Raw genomic sequence first — 14457 nt, 5'->3', positions numbered from 1 at the left:
AAGTAGAAAATGTTAGCGTCTATGGTGCCGCTAGGCTTACTCTATCTTAACTAGAGAGCAGAAAATCCCATGCTCAGCTTTGGCGTCTCCTGTTCATGGATCGCAGTTGAGAGTAAGGGGAAAGTTAAGAAAGACTTTTTTTGCCCTGTGGCCATGGAAAGCCACTGACAGTCAGAGCAAACAATACTGAGCTAAATATGCTGATGGGCTCAATCAGAAGAGAACACACCTTTATATGTTTATGTATCTGGAAGCAATTCTTGGTTTACCGAGCAACGAAATTGGTGGCAGATTGGTGGCATTTCTTGCAATAGTATGTAGTAGTGTTCTCACAAGATAATGTAAAAAGGAACAAAATTATCACACCTAAACCCAGTGTTTCAGCCCAGCATGTTGCATGGTGTTACACAGTGAGGTCTATCTTGCCATCTGTAATTGATGATTTACCGCAAAATTTCATGGCAAACATCCAAATTACGAACTCCTTTATTTGGATTCTTCACTAAAAGTTCTCAAACTCAATTTAAATATATTCAAGTACATTTACACTGTTTCACAGAATTTATTATGCTTCTATAATCTTGGTTTTAAAATCATTTGGATTTTAGAAAGAAATGGAGGGATGGGTAGTACACAAATTATTCACCAGTTCTCTCCTGGTACCATATGAGCTAAAAGCTTTCTTGTTAAACTAAATATGAACATTCTCATGATGCAGTGCAGCAGATTCTGTCCTTATAGAGAAGCTGTGTGGTGATGTGGTAGAGATGCTCAGCACAGCCGAATGTCCAGGGAGACAAGATCCAACCAAAGAGTCTGACTTCTCAGCTTCAACACTGGTTTAGATATATTTATTTTCAAAAGAAGGATACTATATTATTTCCAATAGGGTACAAAGAGAGGGGAAAACCCCTTTCTCTTTTCTATCAAAATAGCAAACAGGCTGCTGTGAGAAGCCTTTCAATTCGCTTGTTCAATTAGCATGTTCATTTTAAACAGAAACCATGAATAAAAAGAACAGAATACAAGAAGAAATCTATGTGACAGCATACAAGAAACCTGTATGACAGCATAATTGACTTTAGCACCTCCATGACATTCAACAGCATGAACCAAACGTTTGAATGATGGTATATGTGACATTCTGGTAAGAGTGAAATTTCTTTGAATTTATATTTCATACTGCTTTATGACATAACGTTAGGTAGGAGCCTGCAATTAGGGCACAAAAACTGCTTCCAGAGCAGCTCTATTGAAAAAGAGGCAGAGTGCTTAAAGCATCTCACCTATCTTTTTAGATATAAACCTTGAACAAACATCTCTTTGCTTTTTGCACCCAAATATGCAATTTCCCTAACAAAGCCACCTACATTTTATAATGCAACACAAATTGGGAGCACTGCTAAATACAAAATTCATTTTTATTGGCTCCAGTGATAAGTAAAATTGATAAATTCTCACTCAGCTGGGTTAGGAAAAGACAGGTAGTAATCCATTCAGAAAACAATAGAGTCATTCACGGTAAAACTGCATTTCAAAATGTATGATGCAAGAAAAGACTTCCTGGAAAGATTTCAGAGGACTCCATTTGTGTCATGTATTCTTGTAACTGCAAATTCCAATGAACATCACCAGGGATAGTTTGGTATCTACTACTTGGCTCTAAAGGATGCCCCAAATTTAAGAGCTGTTGTGAGGAAGAGTTTAGTAGAGGAGGTATGGCTTTTCAATTTCAAGTTGCTATAGCGTTGTGGTATCTGCTAAATTTCACCTTAATGTGCATCTGTTAAGGCAGGCTTGCACAACTCACTAAACCATACATGGTTTTTAAAATATATTAACATTTTTAAAAGTGATTTTTGCAGTGATATGCTAAATCCTTCATATGGAAATGGATGCCAACAACTGGCCTGAAGATTCTAAGAGTTAACATTAGCAGGATTTTTGTCAGAGCAACTACGGCCTGAAAATGGTTATGAAGATGGATTGTAAGTGCTACTTTTAGTATAGATAAGGGAGAACAAGGCTAAGTATGGTTTTAGCATAGATTTTTACAGAATACATACTTAATTACAGGTAGTACTCTAAATCTGTAAACCAGTGATTCAAATATGGCATATGAGAGTATGGAAATCAACGTACTGGTTCACCCACCGGACCTTTATCTCCTGTGCTTCCTGGAGGACCAGGTAAACCCTGAAAACACAAAGCCAAAAGAAAGAAAAGCTATTTTAATTTCCATAAAAACCAAAAATTTATTTCCATCAAACCCCCAAATTTCATTTCATGGCTGGTAAATTAAAAACATTATTGTCAAAATCTCTTTAGAACCATACAAGCCTTCCCCCTCCAAATATACTAACTACATACTCCAAAATATATTGTTCGCTAAATACACATACTCTCTCTTTCTCTCTAGTGAATTTGTGAGATAACAGCTGCTTTTTCAATTAGAAACATCTAATGTGGCGAGCAGCTTTTTAAACCACAAGCTCAAAGAATAATCTTATCAAACCAATGGCAATTGGTCACTATTCTTTTGACAGAATAGTTCAGCAGAATAGTTCAGTTTAGTTTGGTATGCTCATGATGTTGCTCTCTTGTATTCCAAATAGGAAAATATAAAAAAAAGATTGCAACGTAATTTCCAACATTAGCCAACTTTTCAGGAAGGTTAAAGCTGTGACAATAAAAAGTTCTGGTGAAACTATTACATGAATGCCACAGGGTATGGTAGTTGTGTACAAATGGAAGATTTTTAGAGGCTTGGAAATGTTTTTGTAGAATTGTTCATGGAACAATGCTCTCAAGTATAGTGAATGTCAGAGGTTTTTATAATGTTTCATCTTGTACTTGGAAAAGCTAAAACCAGCTCTAGAAGCCTATGCAGCACTGATGTAACAGATGTGAGTGCACAGGATTGTGCACATGCTAAGTAACAATCTTTCCATCATTCCCAGAGCAGCTTTCAATTTACTTTCAAAGTGTTTTCAAGTATTTGAAAAGATGGGTGCTCATCCATGTACATATTCATTTAGCCATTCAAAATAAAAAAAAAATTCTTCCTGTTCTACACAATAATGCTTCTGCCATTCAACAGGATTATCTCATGCTTTGGTTGCTTTGCTATATTTCTTAAGGAATATTTTGGTAACTGTCCTTAGTAATTGTTTTGTCTGATCCGCTAATGTTTTCTTAGATCTTAATGTCTTTCTTTGGTTCAAAATCTTGTTTATATGTTATTACTTCTCCCTTTTTTATACCCATCAACTTCTTTTTTGTGAAACAATCTTTTATGTCTTCTGTTCAATACCTTGTAATTTTTTTACATTAACTTCAAAAAAAAGATTCTTTCTGCATTTTCCACACTAGAAGCTGCTTGTGACCTTCTCTACCCAGTTTGGAGAATGTTATTTCTGAACTGAACCATACGACATCACACTATTTTAAACGCCAAAAACGGAGCATAGACGGAGGTGGAAAGTAAGTAGAAAACATGCTAATTTATTATGGCCATCATCTATCCAAATCATAAAGCTGCTTGTCTATCCTGCTTTTCTGCCTGTCCTTAGAGGCTGAAAGCAGTTTCTGTATCTATTTACTTACTTACTTCATTTATAGTCTGCCTTTCTCACTCAGAGGCCAGGCAGATTACAATGAAAAACAATGCAAAACAACAAAAAAACATTATCCCAGCAGCCCTAATTTATTCCTCTCTCCCCAATAACCATGAGGGGAAAAAATTCAACCTCTATCAAAATCTCTATTAAAGTGGGTACTCTCCTTACTTCTTCTAGGAGACTATTCCAGAGGGACAGCGTCACTTATAAAAAGGAACACAATTAGAATGTAGCCAACCTAGTCAATTTAAGAGTAGGAAAAGCCAGAGACACATCATCAGGGCTTTTTTTCAGCTGGAACGCAGTGGAACAGAGTTCCAGAACCTCTTGAAAATGGTCACATGGCTGGTGGCCCCGCCCCCTGATCTCCAGACAGAGGGGAGTTTAGATTGCCTTCTGCACCACGCAAAATTTTTCCAGTTTTTAGCAAGTTCACCAAATGAATATATCCATGTTAGTCTGGATATTAACAGCAAGGGGGCAGCAGATTTCCAAATTTTAAAAAATACACACAAGCAAGCACAAGTGGAGGATGTAATGTTAATCAGCATTACATGATGTGTAGCATGCACTGCAGAACAGACCCATTCATCTCATGTAATTTTTTTGCTCCCTAAATTTTATTTCACCCATTAAAATGTAAATTATCATACATTTTCTAAGAAAAACTTCGATTTTCATGTGCTGTATCTTACAGTGCAGTCATTTTTAGGATTACTCAGAGGTAAATCCCATTGTATCCAATGGATACAATGCTGGATCAGACAAAGGCCCATCTGGTTCAGCATCTGGTGACCATATGACCTGCTACATGGGGAGTAAGTTAGCCTCAAGTTAATCACAGGAAAATAGACACTTTCAGTGTATATTCGGAATTAGAATCTATTTTTGTCCCAATGTTATTACTTTGCACTCTTTTACAGTGAAATCAAAAAGATTCCAGTAGCACCTTTAAGACTCACCAACTTTATTGTAGCATAAGCTTTCGAGAATCACAGTTCTCTTACGCTACAATAAATCACAGTTCTTACGCTACAATAAAGTTGGTGAGTCTTAAAGGTGCTACTGGACTCTTTTTGATTTTGCTACTACAGACTAACACGGCTAACTCCTCTGCATCTTTTACAGTGAATGTAATTTACCATTCTGGTGCCCATTCTCTCAGTGAATCTTCCCCACCTTTTCATATGTTTCAAAGGAAATTTTATAAAAACTAAATATGAATATAGTCTTGCTAAGATATTTATGGGATGTATTTCAACAGGGCCGTTTCCAGACGGCTTACCTGGCTCCGGAACGTTGCACCATCTTGTGGGGAAAACGCGAAATATCGCGTTTTCTCACGTGAGTTTTGCGCGACATCATGTGACGTCGCGCAAAACTCACGTGAGAAAACGCGATATTTCGCGTTTTCCCCACAAGATGGCGCAACGTTTCGGAGCCAGGTAAGCCGTCTGGAAACGGCCCTGGTGAGCAATGATTGTCTACTGTGCTTTGAGAAAACCTGTTGAACTCTTTTTACACGTAGTTCCAAGAATGTTTCTCCTGAGGGCTTTCTTTTTATAGTGTACAGCAATTGCAGATACCCTCAGATTTACTGGCAGACCAGTAGGACGGGAAGGGGCTGTTTAAAGCTTTCCTTACTTGTCATTTGTCTGCAATTAAATGCCCAGTTTCACTTTCCCACTCACTAGAGAAAAGAAACAGGGTTCTGTATGTTTTAATCCTTGAGGGAAAAGCAGCATGAGGAAAGGGGCACAATTCTGAGAACTGTAACAACTGGCAAAGAAAAGTTAAAAGCAGGTTCTCCTCCAGGTGGTCCTCTACTCTATCTGAAGCTACCCACACCCACTTACTGCTATGAACAAAGATCCCAGGGGACAGGAGTTGAGGGCATAATGGTCACAGATACACATTATACAGACCTAATGTGTACCCTCAAAAGCATGTACCACCTAACAGGGCAGCCACAGATCAACCCTGACGTCACAGATCGGTTATAAAATAATGACAGTAAATCAAAGTATGTTTTGCCCACCATGCCATTATATTTTCTGCATAACATCAATAACTTACTATAGCTCCTTGATCACCTCTTTCTCCAGGGTTACCAGCTTTGCCCTGGTCAAATAAAATTAAGAGAAGGCCAGTGTTAAACATAATCCAAAGAAACATCTACGTAAAAATTCTACTCCATATATTAAAGCTGAAGAACAATACTTCTCTGGAACGTACAATTAGTCCAGGAATGCCTTTTTTCCCTTGGTCGCCAGTTTCTCCCTGAGAAAAAGAAGAAATATAAAATACACATTTGGCCATTACCCTATATTCTCTTCCTAAATCCCAACCTGCTGGCCTTTGTTATACTGATAGATATCCGTATAATCAACTTGATTATTTATTTGCTTTATTCTGAGATCTGTATAATATTTCCTAGTAAAACTCTCAAAGCAGCTGACAAGATAAAAACATCTTACCAAAATATACAATGAAAGACATGACAATTAAAAATAAATTAACTCCTGAATAAATAGGAACAGGATTAAAGTTGTACACTGAGCTAAAAAATTCAGTGTCTCAATAGAACAACGTTTATCCTTGGTTCCCTTTGTAAGAGTATCAGGAGTGCAGTTGCTGGAGTGCAGGTAAGATTAAATTATCACTTACCTTAATACCTTGTGTCCCTTGCTCTCCTGGTGGACCATCCTGACCTCTTGGTCCCTGCAAATTAAACAGATCACTCCTGGTATTTAGAAAAGCCATTATAGGCACAGGTGTAACCGTATATGTGTCTTAGAAGAATGGTCTCCCTTGGCTGGCACTGGCAGCATTTCCAGATATGATACTTGCACCATTTCTATGAGGAAAAGCTTTCAGAGAGTTATAAATGACATATTACAAGTAACACACAGGATATAATCCTCTGCACACCTAACCGCCAGTAATATAATGGATCTTACTCCACAGTAAATATGCATATGATCTGTTGAAATGTTATTACATGAATTTTCTGTAATTGAAAGAACAACATTGATCAGATTTAATATTTGATTTCCATTGACTACATTGAATTTACAGCATCCATAGGTGATGGATCCAAATTTTAGAAGCAAGTTGTGAAAGCACCCTGAGCATAGAACACCAGATCTATCTCTACCATTTTATAATTGCCTCCCTTTGCCCCATCATCAGTCACTATGAGATCTAAAGAAAAAATTAGAAAAACACTTTGGTCACTTCCTGCTTGGGACTCCTCTACCACCAATTTATACTTCTAAATTTCATATATGTGCCAAAAAGGACAATTTCATCTCTATCCTGGATAGCCCAGGCAAGCCTGATCTTGTCAGATCTCAGAAGCTAAGCAGCATTGGCCTTGGTTAGTAATTGGATGGGAGACCTCCAGTGAATACCAGTTATGCAGAGTAAGCAGTGGCAAACCACCTCTGTTAGTCTCTTGCCTTGAAAACCTCAGCAGGAGTTGCTATAAGTCAACTATGACTTGATGGCACTTTCCACCACAGTACAATTCTATATGCATACTAAGTTATAAATGATGCACATTATGTTGTTAAAGCAGTAAAAAGTATTTAGGTATGATTGCTAAAGTAATAATAGCATATATTTCAATTGTACCCTTCTCTTTTTTATGGAAAAAATGTTCTTTTCCCCCAATGGCTTCAAAATTTCTGAAATTCTACATTTCTAGTAGAATTTTACATACCTGCAGTGATAGAATAACAGACAGTATCTTACTGCATCCACATGTTATCTGATTCTGATAGGTCTGAAAACTGCAGAGCACAAGCAGGCCATTCTGAGCAGAGGCACTGCAGAACATCACAGATCAGGCAGCCAGCTGTGTATCTTGACTGCCCCACTGCTTCAGGGAGTAAGGTGCCTGGACTCTGGTGCCAGACTTTCTAATCTGAGATCCCCACACCACAATATAAAACAAAAAAAATCCAACAGGTACCAGAACCACAGCCTTTACAACTCACGTGAATGAACTATATGTGACAAGTGTTTTCCAAGGTTTAAAGTATTGTGCTTTACTTAAATGAAAACATGGTTTCTCACTGTAACAGAAACTCAGCTGTGAGAAAAAAATGTGAGCATTTGATGTACCAAATTAGAAAAAATACCCATTTATTGTGCAAAATCCAAGTATGCAGAAAGATAAAATCCAGGTTGGATGAAAAAGCAAGAGAAAATAAACTATGTGTTCACATTCACTTGAAAAGGTAGTGGCAGGTCCTCAGGGGTCATAGGATCCTCCCCCTGGTCATCAACTGTCCTGGTGACTCTTCCCCAGGGATCCTCCCAGGCCTCAGACTGAGAGGAGTGGGGTGGGGTTATGTTGCCCTAAGCTCCTTAGAGGGCTGCGCCAGCTCTCTCCCACTCTCTGGACCCAAGAGCAGCTCCTCTGACCTTCTCACTAGCATGTTCATCCAGCCCCCTTTTATCCTCCTCCCCCAGCCCCACTCTCCTATTTCCACTCCCAAGGTGCAAGCCAATCCAAGTGTCAGGGGTTGGAGTACCACTTGGGGGAAGCATCCAGTGGTGTCCAGTGTCAACGGACTCTCAGAGTGCAGTTAGGTAAGCCCCACCCCTGCTGGCCTTGGCTAACCCATGTTGCTTCCAGAGCCAGCATGGAGGCTGGCTCTAGGGTAGGCTTCTGGGATTTCTCTCAGCTGCTTGGAGAACCCATGAGGCGGCCATGGCACAGTCTTGTGACCAAGCAGCACGGCTGCCTTGTGAGGGAATTGTTTGCCTGCTTCTTGGCCAGTAGTTACCATTACAGGCTGGGCAACTGTTGGCTGCTTGCTGTCTTGAACTGGCACTTCATCAGAGCCTGCAAGTGTATTGGGGGTGGCATCAGTGTTATTTGGGGAGGCAGCTGGCTGGCATTGGGTAGTGAGGATGCCAAATTTAGGATGTCCAGAGGGGCTGCTACCAGACAGTAACATCAAACTTTGTGGTGAGCTTACTGAGAAGGATCATCTGAGGGAAAGAAGCAATCTAACATTGCCACTGTGCAGAAACAATGCCTAGAAAGAACAGAGCTATTCTAAAGTACTTCTCCAAAATGCCTACAAAGATACCATTACCATACTATATATGAAGTGCCTAAGACATACTATATATGAAGTACCTAAGACATGAAAAAGATACTTTGCCTATAGCATTAGAAAATAAACACACTAAAATGTAGGAAAAGAGGTCTCTGAAGCCTGAATCCAAATATAAATCTCTCGTTTACAAAAGGCCAAGAAATGTATGTCCAGAGTGGACTCTTGTGCATTCCTATAAACGCACAGTAGTATTTCTATAAATAGTAGACAGTAACTCACTGTTGGCTCTACTGAACTAGATCAAACAGAAGCATCATTCCTCACTGCAGCTAGTGCACAAGGAACATTATTTGGCTGTGGTTCTGAGCTGTGTATTTACGATTCCATATTAAAGAAAAACAGTTGAAGGTGCAACACAGCCAAGCCATAGCGACTGCCTTCCCACCTCTGCCTTGGCACACATTCAGCTTTGCTGCAAAAAACAGTAATAGGACAGTGCACAATTAAAATAATTACACTTTAGATTTTTCCTGGAAGGCTTCTCTTATCTCAGTAATATTTACAAGAATCTTGAAGGGTTGCTAATATTATTATCCTCACAATACAGATGGAGCACTGAGTGGGCTGAGAAATAAGGATTGGGAGATAATAAATTGATCTTGGTTACCTCACAGTTTTCACAAGCATTTTGGATAAATAAACTGCAGTATTTCTCTGCAAAGGAAAATATCCATGTACTGTAACTTTCTCTCTAACTTGCTGGCACATATCATGAGGAAAGCCGTGTGGTTCTTAAAGGCTGGCACGTCAGTCTTGAATACAAGCAGCGTACATCAGAGTGACAAGTATCTGGATGCAAACCTCTCTCTTATATTTTTCATACATCACTCCCACACTAGACTGAATAGAGCAACTGTGCTAGTCAGACCTGATCTACCATACTGTGTCAATCACACTTTAAAATGGAAGTCAATACATCTAAGGGAGCCAGTTTGGTGTAGTGGTTAAGAGTGCGGGACTCTCATCTGGAGAACCGGGTTTGATTCCTCACTCCTCCACTTGAAGCCAGCTGGGTGACCTTGGGTCAGTCACAACTTCTAGCTCTCTGAACCCCACCCATCTCACAGGGTGTTTTGTTGTGGGGATAATAATCACATACTTTGTAAACCACTCTGAGTGGGTGTTAAGTCATCCTGAAGGACGGTATATAAATTGAATGTTTGTCAGTCCCTGGCAGGTAGACCCCTCAAGCCCATCCACAGTGAACACATTCTGGTTCCAGCAGAGTTAGCTTTATTAGGATCTTTGCTGTTCAGGTCTGTGCTCCATCATGGAGTTTGGCAGAAGTGACAATTCAAATCAAGCAGTCTTTATTATAGTTGATTTTCCTGCGCTCCAAAACCAGTTAAGGTTTTGGCGCACAAGCCTACAAGAGTTCTGTGAGAATCTATTCAGTTATGACTATGCATCAGGTATACAATACATAATTCCCAGCATCTGGGAAAAAGAGTGAAAGCTGGCATCTAGACACACCAAGGTCACGGCTAGCTGAGACTCGCATAATTCTCTAAGATAACAGGAGAGGCCCTTTCTGGGTCCCAAGGAAGTGACATCTGCAGTGTGGTTACAGATGATCAGAGAGAGTTACACATCACTAGTAATTAGTAATCAATCAGTATAGCTTCAGCATAATGTGGCACAAGCAATACAACAAACAAGCATAGAACTATGGCATGGATGTACACAGACATGACAATGTTATTATTATTTAGAAACATACAACAAAGACGGTCAGAGGCCTGGGAAACATCCTATGAAGAAAAGTTGAAGGAACTAGACCTTTAGCATGAAGAAAAGAAGATGGAGGGGGAAACCTGATCATGCTGTTCAGGTACCTGAATTATGTCATATACAGGAGGACAGCTGTTTCAGAGTACAAGTCTAGATCTAATGGGCTTAAGTTACAGGAGGGGAAATTTCAGCTGATCATTAGAAGCTTCCCAACAGTAAAAACATTTCAACAATGGAACCAGTTATCTAGGGGTTGGGTATTCTTCCTTGCGGAAGGGTTTCAAACAGGTGTAGAACAGCCATCTGGCTGGGATGCCACAGGTTTGGATTTCATGTACTGAACAGGGGATTAGCCTAGATGGCTGATAAGACCATTTTCAACTCTGTGATTTTGGCTCATTAAAATCTCTAGTGTTTTCAAAAGTTCTCCATAATTACATGAGTCCAGTTTACCAATGAACACTAATAAAGAGGGCAGTGTAATATTTGTTATAACTCAATAGTATATATATATATATATCAGCTACCTGAGAAAGGCAGTCCAATAATTATTACTCAGCCATCACTGTGATTATTCCTGGGTCACTACTGCGAGGAAATATATTTTAAGCCACCTTGAGTTTCTGCAAGGTAGAAAGGTGGCTAATAAATGTCTAAAACAAACAAACAAACATCTGCAGGAACAGGAAGTGCATTATTGGGGATAAAACACTTGGTAGATGAGACAGGCAGCAAAGCAGGGATTTTCTAAGGGGGCAGGACCATTTCCAGGGCTGTTTTGGCCTTTGAAGGAGTACTCATTGGGACCGGCCTAGAAGCAACTGCAGGGCAACATGATACCACGTAACTTGCATGACTCACCCAGGTCTTGCTGCTTGCTATTGTTCAACTGAGCCTCCACCCCCGAAAAGCCAGTGTAGTGCAGTGGTTAGAGCTTCAGAGTAGGATCTATGAGACCCAGGTTTGAATCACCACTCTACTGTGGAAATTCACTGGGTTACTTTGATCCACTTGCACACTCTCAGCCTTACCTACCTCAAAAGGTTGTTGTGAGGATAATATGGGGCAAAGGAGAATGATGTAAACTGCTTTGGGTCCCCATTGTGGAGAAAAGCAGTATATAAATGAAGTAAATTAAGAAATATAGATGAAGATGAGGGGGCAGATAAAAGGTAAGTTGTTTAGTGCATTTGAAGGACAGAAGGATGTAGGGAAAGGTGAGCATATGGAAGCTGCCAAGAGGAGGGAAAGAGGAAATAATATAAGGAAGGGGATACAAAGGAGAGTGAAGTATTCCCCAGCAAGTCCTTGCAGCCTCCCCAGCATGCAACTGGGCCATCAGGGAGAGGATGCTGGGGGGAGGGAGAAAGGTGAAGATGGAGGGCAGGCAGGGGGGGTGTGAAGAAGAGAAGGAAGCAAACAAAGGGAGAGAGGTTATAGGAAAGGGAAAGTCCTGTATTTGTCAGTGACTAATCTGTGTTCAAACAAGGGATGTTAATTGTGGAACAGCAGAGTTTTCAGTACAGAAAGTAGTTAAGGCATAGCTTAAGTATCGTTTTCAATGAATTCTCAGATACAGTTGTTTGCAGGCACTGTCTGCATGTGATCATCCTGCACTGACTAATGCAGGTCAGCTTGGGAGTTACAGGACAGCTTGAAAAGGCTTTGCATTTCAAAGGAAGAGACAAGCATGTTCAGGGAAAGGCCTCAAAAAGGCTTTGGCAGTTCTCTGACTAAAGGGGTCATGAATAGAGCAGAGGGCAGATCTGACAAAGTCAATTGGACTGGTTAATACAAATGTGGCCTTTAGAAGCAGAACTACATACATATTCCAAGATGGAGTTGAGGGTTATGTGGCTAAACTTGCAGACCCGCTATAAAGCCAATAAATATAAAACTTGGAGATAGCAAACGATTTTTAACAGGACTCACTCTCATTAATTCTTAGAATGAATTAGATGAATGAATGTAGTGTACAGAAGACAGTGTATGGTGAAGACAGAAAACTTAACAGAAATTCTTAGTTTTTAAATAATGTAATCAAATGCAAATATTATCAATAAATTAGAAAAAATAGGTAAAATGCCAGCAGGAGAGCTGCTGTAGCATAGTGGTTAAGTGGTTGGGATGTAAATCAGCACTCTGCTGGTTCAAATCCACTACTGCCATGCGCTCAGCAGGTGGCCTTGGGTAAGCTGCTCCTCTCAGCCCCAGCTCCCCAGCTGTATTATGGGGATAATGATAACACTGATTTTGTTCACCACTGTGAGTGGGCACTAATCTGTCTAGAAGAGTAGTATGTAAACACACTGTTGTTGTTATAACATAAAATTCTTCACAGGGAAAGAATGGCGTTTGTCCATCATTCTTTGTGACAGATGTTCCAATATTTGAAACTGATCAGGAAATTTCCTAATTTCATTTTCTCAAAGCCAAATCTTTTAAAATGCGAGTGTGATAAGCAGCCCACCAAATTCAACCTACTTATAGTAAATTAAAACTGCCTAGCCAAGAATAACCATTAAGAAGACACCAGAAATGAAATTTAGACCACAAAGAATGATCTTGCACGTAACCTGTATGTTGCCACAACTGCTGAATGAAAACTGGTTTTGATGGAAGCAAATCTTTAAAATTAGTTAAACTATTTAAAAAGCTCATACATGAGGTACATAATACTACTTTATCGTGATTCAACAATGAAATCTGAATACAAGAGCAAGCCTCCGTACATGGTTCTTTCAGGTGTGCTTGGGTGCAAAAGGATGCCATGTACTTAGCCAGCCCTGTGATCAGCTGACCATCTCTTCATGAGATGTGAGATTCTTGCACACACTATCATTTATGTGTGTTTTGCAAATATAGTTTGGGTAGAATAAAATAGTAGTACTCACTCTTTGACCTTTAAGGCCCTGAGGTCCAGGAGATCCTCTTGCCCCTGAAGGACCCTAAACAGTAAATAAGATTTTTAATATGAATAGTTCCATAGGGCTAGCAGTTCCCTTATGCTAAATGATACAGGTACATTCTCAATAGCTGCATTCAGATGCCATAACTGTTTGTCAGTTTGTCTAAATTACTGAATGTTCAGAACTTTAAATGAGTTAACAGCACTATATACATTTTCTTACTGCTATCAGATCATCATGATATATATACACAGACACATACAATTATACATACATAGAATTTTAAAGTTAAACATGTTTATTTCCATGTATTTCAATGGGAGAATAAAGTCATAAGGACAGCAACTAAGCTTTGTGCTAGGTTAATGCAGAGATAGGCTGATTTAAATAAGAGATATGCCAATGTATCTGGCATTGTACCACACTGATGCTGCAGTGGTGTAAACTTGAACTGGCAAAGGAACCAGAAATAGGTGATATGCCAATGGAGGGTAACTTAAGTCAATATCCTAATATCGCTAGTCCACATCCTGCCCATGGCACTGGTATTACATCAGTGAAAATGCTGGCATTTTCAGCGGGCATGAAAAAGAAGGCCTTCCTCAGCTCACAGCAGCCATGGTGCAACTCAGGAGATCAACTTAGTCTACAGACTAAACCAATAACAGGTGTGCTAAGCACTATATAAACCACAGCCAGGACACCCGTATCTCAGGAAAGGGCCTGCATCTTGGGGTTCCATCTCTCTGCTGCTTCTGAATTTTGCTGGCATGGCAAAATCTTCATTATGCCCATCTATGATCCCTGGTTGTAGTCAGTTTGCATTGGACTCCAGTGCAGTTGTTATGCTTTCAGCTCCTTGGAGTTAGCTCTTTTCTGGATTTTTTTTTTTGGTCTGCCAAGAGAGCACAAGATGACAACTAATTATGCAAACACTGTGCTGGTGATGCATTGCCATCCAGGGGTTAATGTCTATTATTGAACTCACTGAAACTTACATTTTCTACAATTTGGCCATATGCTGCCTATATATTTTTATTTTGGGTAGGGATTTATGCACAT

The 14457-nt window shown here is 39.7% G+C and overlaps 1 protein-coding gene across 1 annotated transcript in view; it reads right to left on the bottom strand.

Moving 5' to 3' along the window:
* The window catches only part of COL24A1 (collagen type XXIV alpha 1 chain), a 259353-nt gene that overhangs the window by 72625 nt on the left and 172271 nt on the right, over window positions 1–14457 (bottom strand). The window contains exons 29-33 of the mRNA XM_054980368.1: window positions 13381–13434; window positions 6288–6341; window positions 5856–5900; window positions 5697–5741; window positions 2143–2196 (exon numbers count right to left, since the gene is read on the bottom strand). Coding sequence (XP_054836343.1) covers window positions 2143–2196; window positions 5697–5741; window positions 5856–5900; window positions 6288–6341; window positions 13381–13434 — 252 coding nt within the window. The remainder of the gene's footprint in view (window positions 1–2142; window positions 2197–5696; window positions 5742–5855; window positions 5901–6287; window positions 6342–13380; window positions 13435–14457) is intronic.

This window comes from Eublepharis macularius, chromosome 5 (genome assembly GCF_028583425.1).
Source record: "Eublepharis macularius isolate TG4126 chromosome 5, MPM_Emac_v1.0, whole genome shotgun sequence".
NCBI classification, from domain to species: Eukaryota; Metazoa; Chordata; class Lepidosauria; order Squamata; family Eublepharidae; genus Eublepharis; species Eublepharis macularius.
Note: the sequence above shows the minus strand (reverse complement) of the source record. Positions and strands in the feature narration are given on the sequence as shown.